The 14,373-nt window shown below is 27.9% G+C and overlaps 1 protein-coding gene across 1 annotated transcript; it reads right to left on the reverse strand.

Moving 5' to 3' along the window:
• Window positions 1–5,106: 5,106 nt before the first annotated feature.
• Window positions 5,107–6,100, reverse strand: LOC107642214 (ethylene-responsive transcription factor 9). Its single transcript, XM_016345511.3, has one exon. It carries the CDS (start codon window positions 6,030–6,032, stop codon window positions 5,379–5,381), a length of 654 nt encoding a protein of 217 aa, XP_016200997.1. The 5' UTR covers window positions 6,033–6,100; the 3' UTR covers window positions 5,107–5,378.
• Between the last annotated feature and the right edge of the window lie 8,273 nt (window positions 6,101–14,373).

The raw sequence follows: 14,373 nt of genomic DNA on the forward strand, positions 1-14,373 counted from the left end.
TTTTAGATTTATAGAAGTGATATTTGTTTCATTCAAATGTTCGTGATATGACGAATTAATTTTAATTTAATTTTACTTATTTTAATTTTGTTTATTTAGTTATTAATTAGAATTTTATGTCAGAGGATTTAGAGTTTTCTTTATTTAACCTAAAGTTGAGTGAGTTTCTTCGATTTAATTTCTAAACCAGTGAACAAATTAGATTGAGGTATTTCTTTCTTGTTGCATCAAGAAATTGAATAAAAAATTAATTGATTCTCTTTGTATTCAATTTCTTGATGCAACAAGAAAGAAATACCTCAATATAATTTGTTCACTGGTTTGAAAATTAAATCGAAAAAACTCACTCAACTTTAGGTTAAATAAAGAAAACTCTAAATCCTCTGACATAAAATTTAAATTAGTAACTAAATAAACAAAATTAAAATACGTAAAATTAAATTAAAATTAATTCGTGATATCACGAACATTTGGATAAAACAAATATCACTTCTAAAAATCTAAAAAGAATATTTATTCTCTACGTGTAACCCTACTATTAAAATTATAGTTGATGAATTTAATTCCACTAATAAAAAAAGCAGTTTAATTTTTTTAGAAAAAGGTGTATGAAATAATACTCTTGAACTAACTTTTTTTTTAGGTTCAACAATATAGAACATACATGTCGTTCTTAAAACCCTAAATCCAAGACATAATAATGCTTAATCAACCCAAATAATTATCACTTTTGTGTTAAGTTTCGTTGTTAATGATTTCGTACTATCTATTAAATTTAACGTTGTTTGCTCTACGTCCACATGTAAAATATGGGAGAATGCATTAGATGCAAAACTTAAAACAATGCTCTTTTTTTTATTTATTTTCTAATTTTAAGTAAAAACCCTTCCCGGTCCCCTCACCATTAGAAAATAACAACACGGTCCTTATCCATTCTTTCCGTGTGGCCGAAAGGACCTTCTTAACCGGAAGTACCGGTAAGAGAGTCCTTTTGGTCACACGGAGAGAATGGTTGAGGACCGCGTTGTTAATTTCCAATGGTGAGGGGACGCCAGGTCAATTTCGTAAATGGTTAAGGACCGGGGAGGGGTTTTACTCTAAAATTAAATACTTTAATTAAAATTATAAGATAATATAATTAATTTTTTTATAAAAATATTAGTATTAAATTTTGAAATCTCTCTTATTTACATTTGTTAAGTTTTATAATTTAAATATAGAAAATAATTTAATAATTATAAAATTAAATAAAATCTTAAATTGCTTTAAACTCAATTGATTAAAATTTATTTTAATTATCTTTAATAAAATAATTTTTAAAATTAAAATACTTAATGAATAATTAAATAAAAATTAATTCTTAATAAATTTTTATGAAATTTTTGGATCTTATAATAATAATATTTTATATTATTTAAATTTAATTTAATTAAATTATATGTAAATTATGATCTAATTCATATTTTTATATAATACATAAAATAATGAGTAAATATAATAAAAAAATTTACTAGTGGCACATATAAAATAATAAAAAAACAGGCTGTTGATAAGCTGATTATTCCATGTTTTGTTTCGGCCATTGACCCATGGCAGGAGAATTGCCAAATCAACAGTTGCAGTGTTACATGACAGTAAGAATGGATGAGGGGTGAAGGAGCCAAGGGTCAAAGTCTCGAGAAGATTTTGACATTATTGTCAAATCCTACTTCCCATTTCAGGCCTTTTTCAACAACTTTATGTCTTTTTAATATATTTTTTAGGCTCAAAAAAGTATTTATTTTTTTATATATGGATATAATTTTGGTGTAATATTCAATCTGTCAATCGTTAGATTTTATGGTATTTTTTAAAATTATAAAAATAGTACAATATATTTCTCTTCTATTGACAATATATCTCTTTTGTATTGTATATTTTAAAATTATGTGAGTATGTTGTGAATGATTTATTTTAAGTAAATTAAATTTATCTAATTCAATTTATTTCGAGTGGTACAAAATTAAGACACTTTCTCTTATACTACTAAATTAAATTGCGTTAATTCGATTGGATTTTTTTTTGTGTGCATAAATTGAGTTTTCTAATTCGATTTATGTAAAGATGTGTAAATTAAATTTGGTTAGTTTGATTTACATAAATTAAAAAAATGTTTAATTAAATTCTAATCATATGATTTTAGAATTTAATAATTTTAATAAGATAAATTTCTCAAATAACTGAGATATTATTTGACGAATCTATTTAGATAAGTCATGATAGATTTTATTTTGTACTCGTTAAGTAATTAAGAATGGTCCCCCAAATATAGCTGAAATTTATGTTGGTTTTAACGTGATGAATATAATTTAGCTAATTTGGCAAAAGAAATTGTTGGAGATGCAGAAGGCGAAAGCGACAAACAACTGTGTGTGGTGCGGAATGGAGTGTCCATAGATTCTGCGCTCACGCGCACACAGCGGTAAAGGGCGCACCAGAAAAAGCGGCAAGTGACGGCACCACTCCACATGTACAAGGTTCTCCTCTTCTTCACTCAATCTCAGGTTTCACTCTTTGTTTCTTTCCCTCTTCCAATTTCCAAAACTAACACACACTCACGTATTATTACAACACTTATTTATTTGGACGACAAAATTGATATACTGCCCTCCACTTTGGGTTTCCACCGCTCCACACTGTACCCTACCATACCCAAATACAATTCCCTCCTCATCCCGCACCCTTGACCCACTTCTCTTTCTGTGGGTCACATTCGCTCTTCTTCCTCCTTTAATTTTGTCGTCGTTGTAAATTAAACTCCCCCAAAATCTAAACTAACCATTATTATTATTGAAAATGTTTAATAAAAAAATAATAATATAATTAATAAATATTAAATAAAATAAATTTATTATTATTATTATTATTATTATTATTATAACAGCCCAATTTATTTATACAAGTCTATATCAACTATTCAATCTAGTACCTTTTTTTTGTGGCTTAACTAGTGGATTAGGAATTTAGGATTGATTAATGAGGACATTTATACCGAGACCCTTGCATTTCCGACCATGTTTTATATATATTTAATATTTATATTAATTAACGTTACTGATTAAGGAAGTATACAATGAGGATTTAGGAATATTTGATTCAGTACAATATCAAATGTTTATTATTTCTGGTATCTTGATGGTTATTTTGGATAGTATGAATATATTATATTTAAAAAATTAGTAGTATTTTATTCTAGATATTATTTTTTAACTCATATTAAATAAAATAAATAATCTATTATACACATTATATAAATACTCTGTTGATTCTCTAACAAAATTTTTAATGATTTTATCTGTAAAGTATAGAATCCCTTATTTTAGAGTTTGGGTGAGATAGCAACATCTAGAATTTAATATTTTTTTTCTTATGTGAGGTTCTAGACTGTTGCAAATTTGCAATGATTACATACATAGAGGAGTCCATTTCTATTTAACTTATATCATTAAATAATTTCTTTTATGTACGATTGCATCCGATACAACGGTTGAATTATCGTCATGGCATAGATCAATTGTTGAATTAAGTTATATTATCATTTAAGTGTACTAAATTTCATAAAATTTGAATATTTAACGTATCAAAAATATTAAAAAATTTAAATGTATTTTATTTAATATTTATTAATTATTACAATAATTAATGATTATTAAATAAATTAAATTTTAACTATTTTTTTCTAACATTACCATTAACAAATATATATATATAGTTTAACAAAAGTTTAACTAACATATATCATAAGAATACATAATAAAATTATTATTAATAAAATATTTTAAATATTTTTATTTAATAAATAAAAAAATATATTAAAAATTTAAATTTTTATATTTAAAAATAATTAATTTATTATCTTAACATAATCTTTAGAATATAAGTTAGATAAAATCATTAACAAATATATATTATTTCTGGCATGTAGAAAGTATACACTGTAAAATTTAAAAGTGGCATAGAATACTTATACGAGGATTATTTCTGTGTGTATGTGTGTGTTTATATATTTTATTTTGTGTGTGTTGGTTCGATTTATTCTTTATTAAAACCAAAGGCTAATAATTAATTGATTGATTGCATGTAATGTAATACTAAAGCCTTCCTATACATTATTATTGGGACTGTTGCTCCTTTTTAATTAACAAATAAGTATTGGCTAAGTGTGTGTTTATTTGGATTATCTTTTGTAAACGGATGTTGTATAAAATTGATTTTGTAAAATTAATTTTGATCAAAAGTGAGTTAGTATTAACGTAGTTTATATTTGGTAATTTTTATTCAAAATGGATTATAATAAACTAAATATTATTTGGATTACATTATTCAAAATTATTTTTAGATGAAAAATTACAAAAAAGAATATGAATTTAAATAATTATTTTATATTATCTTATAATTTTATTTTAAATATTTAAATAAATTTTAATATTTTTTTAGTACTCCCAATATTTTTTGATACTCTAATAGGATTAATAAAATCAAATACAAAGTAAAAAAATATAACAATAACAATAAAAGAACTCATATAAAAAAACAAAAGTTTTATAAAAAATAATAATATGCATAAGAGAGTATTAAAAAAAAGTATTATAAAAATAAACAATAAACATATAAATAATGAAGGATATAATTGGTACATAGAACATAAAGTTCAATCTAACATAAAAAAGTGAACGAAAAAACTAATATTTTTAACTTTTAATAAATGTGAATTAAAGACAAAAATTACTTCTGCATTTACAGGATAAAACCGTTGCCAAATACAAAAATAAAACGTTCAAAAAATTCAAACGAAGTTCTCTCTTTTTCATCGCAAATCCAAACATAACTTAATAGTTAGGATCTATATAATTGGACATTTACATATACAACTTTGCGGTTGAGTGTTGACTCATCCTACCTCGTTTTTTTTTTTTTTTCTTTCTTTTTCTTATTATTATTACTACTTAATTTAACGTGTATAATTAAACATGTTGCTTTCGCTCAGTTCATTCTTACCCTTATTTTTGACAAGATGTAACTCTCTTAACTTTATAGGTTTAACAAATTAATTCGATATTAAAAAAATAATTAGAAAAAATAATATATAAGAGATATTCGACCCAGATAACTAATGAAACATTTCTTAAGTTTGTTACCTATATTTTTTCTATTAATTAATATATAACTATAACAACAATAATAAGACTATAAAAGAAGAAAGAAAATATCTACATCAGCACCTTATATCCTCAACATGATGTTAAAAGGGAAAGTGAAATTGGAAAATAAAAAAGAAAAAGAAGCTTGTATTATTAGTAGGGTAAAAAACGATGTAAAATGAAGGTGAAGGTCAAGCATCAATGGCCAATGGGTAGAGCGAGGTTCAGATCAAGATTAAGAACTCCATTTGGTTTGCAATCGACAGCTGATGTTGAATCCGAGTTACTCTGTGCCCCACTCTCAGACCGTGCATTAAACCCACCCATCCTTACTGGCTCAAACCGGAAAGGACAACAACTCCGCTCGCCAATGAACTCAACCCTACCAACTGGTTCAGGCAAAAAAACCGGACGCACCGGTGCAACCACGCCCTCACCACCACAGTATGGAACAAACGGAAAAAACTGATCTACTTCTGTCTGCCGTGTCACGTCACGCTCAGGCGCAGAATCAATCGGATAAGACTCAACGATGCCGCATTTTCTGCCGGCGACGGCGAAGATGTCTTCGTTTTCACGGTGGGAAACGCAAGGGAAATTGGTCTTCGCCTTGGCACCGTAGAACTTCTTGGCGGCGGCGTCGTATGCCATGGCGGCTTCCTCAGCGCTGTCGAATGTTCCGAGCCAGACGCGGCTCTTCTTTCTGGGATCACGAATCTCGGCGGTGTAACGGCCCCATGGCCTCTTCCTTATACCCCTGTAATGAACCTCCTTGGCAATATTATTTTTTGGCTCCTTCTTGCTAGCAGGATGCTTTTCCTTGATAGTCATCGAAGATAATGGGTTTCGCATTTCTAAATCCAAACACTCCACAACGCTCAATGATATGTGTATTGTATATGTGTATTATATTCAGTTACGTGCCTAGTTCGTTTTGGAGCTGCGTTGGGTTTATATACACAGTTGGCGAAGGAGGAAAATGCAAATAAATAATTATTTATTAAAATTAGAGATAAGGGAAGGAAAGGGAAGGGAGTGTTTGACTGTAGGGAACTGCGAAGAGGCGCCGCCTAAAAAGGATAACGGTGTTTTAAAAGGGAGGTTATGTGTCATGCGGCAAATCCGAGACAAGCGGTCACACTTTCTTTTCCATGCTGTGCCGGCTTCTAACCCTACGAGGGGTCGTTATTTCAATTCACACCTCCTATTCACATTTTTATTTTTAATTTTGAGTTAATAATAGTGTTTTTTTGAATTGTAATTTATTATGATATTTTTTAAAAATTGGAATAATTTATTTTATAGAATACAAATTGGATCGTTTGATTTTTAAGAGATACAAAAATCGAAATGTTCAATTTTTGTACTCGGACCGTCTTATTTATGTTTAAAAAATTAAAAAAATTAGGAGGAGTCCGATTTGTGTACTCCAAATTTTTAAAATTCTTTTAACACAAATTGAAATATTTAATTTGTGTACCTCCATTTTTAAAATTTTTAAACACAAATCAGAGGGTATCCCAAATTTTAAAAATTTTTTAAACACAAATGGGAGGGTCTGATTTGTGTACCTCCCACAGTTTTAAAAAATACCAAACATTACAATGTTAAGGTATAACACTCATTTTATTTTCATATCTAAATTTTTTAGCCCCTCTTATCTCATCGCGTTAAGTATAATATTTAATTTTTTTATTTTTTTATTAAAACTGTTGGCCATATTTTTTTATAAAAAAGTATAGGTAGATAATAAAAATATAAACAATATGAATAATGAATATATTGGATGGTCAATTTATTAGGTGTGCGAATGATTATTCTAATATTTAGATTTAGATGAATATTTTGGAATGTAGTGTATTTTATTTGAATCGGATCATTTTAAAATTTATTATTTATGTTATTCAAGAAAATCATTAGTTATCTAACATAATATTTTTTTATTTAAAAGGAGTATAGTATTATAAATAATTAGTATTCTTATTTACATCTCATTATCAATTTATTTATATTTTAATTTTATATAATATAATTTTGAATAATGTAAGTTGTCTACCATAATTTAGATAATGGTACATTATACATTATATTGTTTGGGATGCATCTGACCAAATTCATATTTAGACTTGAGGGAAACGGCACGTGACACATATGCATGCGGAATAGTGTAGTAAGCTGAATGTTGGTTGGATGAGTAATACTGTCACGACGGATCCAAACACTTGTCATTCTCTCATGATTTAAATTTTTATTAAATATATTTTTTTTATTTTATTATTTTAAAATATGATAAAAAAAATTGTAATTTTAAAAAAATATTATTTTAAATTTAATTTTTGAATATTTTTAAACATCTAAATTCTAAAATCTTAAAACTCTAAATCATATAAGTATCACTTTAAATTTTTGACTAAAAAAATCGTACTCAAGTATTTTATCTAAACATCATTGTATATTCATGTAATATTATGTAAATGTATTATATTTTATATAAATATTATTTTTAAGATATATTTTATTATTAAATAAAAAATTACTATTTTAATATGAATAGTTAAAAATACTCAATAATTTCTCTGGTTAGTGAGCTGAGCTCCACAAATAAGAAGTGCACATGCAATGTCATACATCTTCTGTTGTACTCGACGCCTCTACTTAAATTTTGGGGTCCTCTCACTCACTGTGACACTCACAGTGATAGCCCTACAAAAGCGCATCACCGTCTCCCTTCTCCTTTCCTCGTAACCGGTTGGACATTGTTTGTGCGCTTCACAAGTCCTCCTTATTTCACCTTCTAATATAGTGCGTGAACTTCACGCCTCATCTTGGATCATTTTGACCCTAGCATACATGAGAGACTGTTTTATTTGAAACTATTTTTATGAGTGATCTTGCACCAATTGAAAAAGAACAACAATGCAAAGAGAAGAGAGAAAGTAATGATCGAGAATGATTGAGAATTGAATTGAATGAGAAAAGTGTTATTAGTGTGTTAACACAAAAGCACCCAACTTTTATTCATAGCATAACAGAAGCTCCCACGCTAACAACCTCTAACTAGCTGTAACAGCCTCTAATAGAATTCTTCTCATAACAGAATTCTAACTAACTCCAGGTAACTTATTACCCAAGTTTCTGACTTCTTCTCCCTTAACAAGTTTTATGGAACTATTTGTCTTACTCATTTGCGGTAAGTTTTCAATGGGTTAGGCTTCATTTATCCGGTGGTATATAATAGTGCTAATTTAGTTAGCATGGTGTTTCGTAATAATAATACATATTATATAGTTTTGTTCAAGGGACAATAAATATGTGAAGATATATATTATGTAATGCACTTGACAACTTATTACTATCTGATGAATTCTTAAATAGAAAGAGAGACCGAGGGGTGGTTGGAGGAGCGGATCGGAAAGCGTCATTATTTTATTGGTGTTGGTGACTTGATGCTCAACAAGGCAACATAGATTACGGGTTTAAAAATGGGGATTATTCCTTGAGTAATAAACTAATAATATCTAAAATTACGATCTTATATCCTACATGTTTTTTGTTTTTTGTTTTTTTTTTGTTTTTGTCAGGGATCCAGGCCATATCCTACATTGTTGAAGCAGGTGTTTTCTATCTCTGGAAGGCACATTATTGGTTTGTTGATCCACGGCTTTCAAATAAATTGATTGATTCGGGTGAGTTTTATGAAAAATAGATTAAATAAAAATTGATTAAGATGAGAGATTTAGAATAAGTATATTTGTAAAAAAAATATTTTTATTAATAACAAATAAGTAATACAAAAACTAATGATAAAAATGAATAAACTTTGTTAGAGCGAATAGGCATTAATTAATCTTGTTATCGTAGAACACTCGAATGCCAATTTTACTTGTGAAATTGATGAATAAAATGAAGAATAATGAGAAAAAATTGAGGAAAAAAAAAGATGGACATGAGTTTTTAAGTTTCAGTAAAAAGGGATCTTCTAAAGAGGTGGCTTGAGGTTCTTTTATAGTGTAAGACCATTTTGAGAAGGAGTCTATTATCTAACGGTTACAACTTGATATTTTATTTACTCCTTTTATCCCAAGACTTGTTACTAAATAAGGTAGTTAACAAAAAATATTTTTAGGTGTTTTCATTACTTTAAATCTTTTTAACTAGAAATAGAGGAAGTTGATTCCTACAACTTAAACTAAAGTTTTGCTCGGTGTCAATGACAAGGAGGTATATGGATAAAAGGGGTGTTTAGGACACGTGACATTAGTGAAGGGATATCTAGTTTGGTTTTCTTTTAACTAGATGACACTCTCTACACTCCAAATCCAACTAATCCACTCCTACCAATTTAGTTATCACTAAAAAAAATTCAACTCCTCAAAATATTCTTTTGGGTTCTATAATTTTACCCAACACCTTTAAGAGGAACTTAACTCTTTTTTTACCATATTTTCGGGTCTTTTTAAAATTATTTATGTACAAAAAATTTATATTTTTGGTACACAATTACTTACTACCTCATTAATTTCTTGCAATGGGTTTTGATTAGGACATTATAACTCGACAATTACAAGCTTTAATTTGAAGATTAGATCAAAAGAACGTTAGAATTTTTATGACCCATAAATTACTAACATATAACTCGATCGTTATATCTATAATTCGGCTATTACAATCTGGTTAATTCCGTATTATTCGGTAACTGTCACCTATTACTTAAAAGACAAATTTTAATCCATTACCTATAATTTGGCTAATAAAACCTATACCTCGACCCAAAAAAATTATAACTCGATCCATAACTCAAAAACATGATGATACATCATCACCAACAACTCAATAAAATAGTTAAAATAGATATTGAGAATATCACGGTAACCATATTGCAATTCTCACCATAATCATAGCTTATGATTCGCTAACCGAGTATATTCAAAGTGCTTAGTCTCTTTTCAATCTATATTAGGCAACATTAGGTCAAGTAAAAGGAGGCTAAAAGCCTAATACTCACTTAAGTCACTCTCACTCTCTTCTTTGAATTATTAATGACTTGAGTGTCGGGGCATGTAACGACCCAATTTTCAGTATGTGTAGATTATATCGAAAATTGAGTGCTATCAACTTATCTTCTTAATTATTATCTATTATTTATTATATGAGCATGTGTCTTGTTAGAGCGTTATCATTTTTACGGGTAATTTTTTTTGAAAACGTTTGGTATAACAAGCAGCACATACACACATAAAGGTACGAATACTAATAGATAAAATAATTATAAACAACCATCTTTATATATATTTCAAGCAGTTAACGACATACAATCATCCAGCCTTTATTAGAGTATAGATCCAGTTAGAATACCCCTAGAAATAGCTAGATAATAACTATATACATATATATACATACGACATATCAGGCCCTGACTTGTTCAAAATGTTCCTAAGTTGGATGCACATGTTTTGGAATTCCTTTTAAAGTCTATCTAATAGAATAATGCTAAGCATATGTTTGTTTTGGTAAAAACATTGTCTTTTCTTGAGTTGTTAAAGTATCGTTTTTGTCTCCAACGTTTGGGGTAAGTCCTATTTGTGTCCCTAACGTTTAAATCGTCCTATTTGTATCCCTAACATTTATAAAAGTGATTCAATATTATCCTACTATCAATTATACTAACAAATCAGATTATATTTTTCAATTATTCTCACTTGGATGTATTCATTCTCAATTAGGCCTCACTTGGATGTGTTCAATTTTAATATTATACCCACTATTTGTGTTTAGATTCAATTATGTCCATAGAAAAGTGAATTATGTAAATGTTGTAGGAATTAGTTTCAACTTTTGATGAGTTATTTTTCGGAGTGGATCATCGATTCTATGCCAGACATTTGTATTCTAACTTCAAGAAGAGATTTTTAAAACTCAAACTAAAGCGTTCATGGTGTGTAATTGACGGCAGGATAACATTGAATCACTTTTACAAACGTTAGGGATACAAATAGAACGATTTAAACGTTAGGGACACAAATAGGATTTACCCCAAACATTGGGGACAAAAACGATACTTTACTCTTTTTCTTTTGGTTCTTTTTGATTTTTATGTTTGGAATTTAGAATTTTTTTAAATATAAATTGAAGTTATTTGGTTATTACTTGTGGTTTATTTTTAATTTGATTCACACCGTTGATATTCTGATAATTTCTAATTTAATATTTAATGTCATAAAACTATAATTTTTTTCTTTGAATTATTGTTGATACAATTAAGTTAGTTAATAATTTTTAATGTGTTCTTATTTTAAAAAAATTTAATTATAATTTTAATTAAAGTATTAAGTTTATAATTTTAAATTTAAATTCAAATATTTTTTTTTGAATTTTTAAGTAAGCAATTAGATTTGAGAATACTTTTTAAAAATTTATATAATTTATAAGCTACTATGCTAATTACAAAGGATTATAATAAAGTAAATAGAATTACCAGTCTTATTAAGATGTAAGGTTATTTATACTATTTAAAAAAAATTAATTTAACATTCTTTTATACTTAATTCTGTTTTTAATGTTGTTCCGACCAAATTGAATTAATTTAGTATTTTAAAAAAATTTAAATATTTTGTCTAAATTTACATAATTTATAAGGTTATTAATTTTTAGATTGTATTTAATTTTATTTATTTTTATTGATAAATAATAGGATTGATACTATTTACGACGAAACTAATAAAAATTATTTTTAAATTAACAAATTTCTATATTCCTAATGAACAACGAACGTTTATTTAAAAAATTTTATTTAAAAATTTAAAATTTGTACTAGCTAATTAGGAAACTCTATTTAAAATTTTAAAATTTAAAATTATAATACTAATTCCTAATTAAGTGACTTCTTAACCGTTTTGATTTTTAAATTTAAATTTTTTTATTTGTCACATTTATAAATTTTTTCTGTTTACTTTGTTTACATTGTTATTTTTTAGATTATCTCTGCACAATAGAGATATTTTCATCTTTTTCTCTCTTTTTACTTATCAGCTATTCATTTTCAATCTCTATATTTAAGGAAATAAAAAAAAATTAACTATAAGTTGAATTTATTGATCGTGAGATTAAACTTATATTTATTTGAAAAAAGAAACTTTTGTAAAAAAATATATATTATTTTTCGTAAAATATATTTACGTAACTAAATAAATGAGAATGAAAAGGAAATTAAAGCAGCCATTGAAGTTTACGTAACTAATATTGTTGGTGTTGAATCAGAAATTGAAATTCCAGATGATCTATTGATTATAACTACTGATGATCCTCTCTCTCATTTGGTAGACTTTGCATATCCAAATTTGTTGCAAAACATGTCAGATTATAGGTATTTTTAGAGTAGGGTAATTCTTACACCCATGCTTGAAAGTGTCGAGAAGGTAAACGATTTTGTCTTGACAATCTTTCCAGGGATGGAAAAGGAGTATTTGAGTTCTGACACAACATGTCAAGCTGATAAGAATGAAGATGAACAACAAAAGTGGTTCACACTAGAGTTTCTAAATGACATCAAATATTCGGGACTATCCAATCACAAGTTGACTTTGAAGTCAGGAATCGCTGTAATGCTACTGCGAAAATAGACCAGACTTCAGGTTTATGCAACGGGACAAGATTAATAGTTAACGAACTTGGCAGCAATGTAATTGGAGTGACGGTAGTAACCGATAGAAATATTGGAGATAAAATGTAAATTCCAAAAATGAACTTGATCCCTTCAGATTTAGGGTTGCCATTTAAGTTCCAACGGAGACAATTTCCATTAACAATATGCTTTGCAATGACCATTAACAAGAGTCAGGGTCAATCATTATTACATGTAGGATTTAGTGTTCACCCATGAACAATTTTATGTTGCTTTGTCAAGAGTTAAGAGTCGTAGTGGCCTCAAGGTTTTAATTCTAGACGAAGACGACAATTCAAAGTCATCAACAACAAATGTCGTGTTCAAAGAAGTTTTTAATAATATTTAGGTAAGAATAATATTATTTTCATTTTAATAGCATGTTATGATTTACACTTTTGTATAAATATTTACTGTAAATATAACTAATTTATCTATAACTCTATTTTCAGATTTGAGATAAAATGTGGAACAAGGAGCACAACATCATATGCCAATTGCTTTTCTAATGAAGTTAGTAAGATACTAGATTGTCAATAAATTTTTATTAACCTTTTGATATAAAATTTAGTGTAAAATTGACATGTTATTATTACAGTTATATATGTTCTTATTCTTTTCATATCTCTTTCCTTATGATTCAAGAATATTATAGACTTTAAACTCTTCTATTTGCTTCTTACTTTGAATAAAGATAAAACAGTATAATCAGTACGTTTATTATATAATGACAATGATCATATTATACTAAACTCAAAAAATTTATAATTATAAAATATTATTTTTAATTTAACATGTCAAATTTAAATATAAGTTTGTGCATCGCACGAGTTTAACACTAGTAGTACTAATTTCCGGGGTAAAAAAAAAAAAACAGTTGGTAAATTCTCATTAGTGGTAAATGAAAAGAAAACTTAGAGAAACAGAGAACCGCATTAGAGAGATAAGGTAGGTAGAGGAAAAAGAAACTGACCACGTGTTTTGGTCTTTTGGATGAAACGCTTGATGGGGTGCGCAGATTTTATGAGCAGGATCCTGAGGTGAAGAGAGAATTCTATTCACGTGATATTTCGAGGATAGTGTACTACAACACCAACATGGATTTGTACACAAGTCCTGTGGTTAATTGGAGGGATACACTCTCTTGTGTATTGGCTCCAAGGCCTCTTCATCCTCTCCAACTCCCTTCAATCTGCAGATATATGGTTCCAACAACATGCTAGTAGTTAGTTACATTGAGATTTTAATTAGTTTATGATATGAATTGTATGTTATTAGTAATCCCAAAAGAGCTGGTGCTACTTATGTAAATCGAATTAGGTTGTGTAGATTTATATTGAAGCACGAATAGCTCTAAATCTATAGAGGTTGTTTCGATTTACTATGGTGTAAATCTAATTCAGCAATTGGCGGATACTTAATCCCGCGCCTTTGTTGCCTTTGTTGCGCTGGTCGCCGGCGGCGGCAGAAACAGCAGGTCTCGGAGCTGATCGTCGTTGTCGTCTTCTTGCTTTAACTCTCGCCATCAACTTT

The sequence above is a fragment of the Arachis ipaensis genome, chromosome B5 (genome assembly GCF_059453495.1).
Source record: "Arachis ipaensis isolate K30076 ecotype BB chromosome B5, ASM5945349v1, whole genome shotgun sequence".
In the NCBI taxonomy this organism is placed as follows: Eukaryota; Viridiplantae; Streptophyta; class Magnoliopsida; order Fabales; family Fabaceae; genus Arachis; species Arachis ipaensis.

Coding starts and splice junctions, on each gene's coding strand:
- LOC107642214 (XM_016345511.3), bottom strand. CDS start 6,032: ATGCGAAACCCATTATCTTCGATGACTATCAAGGAAAAGCATCCTGCT.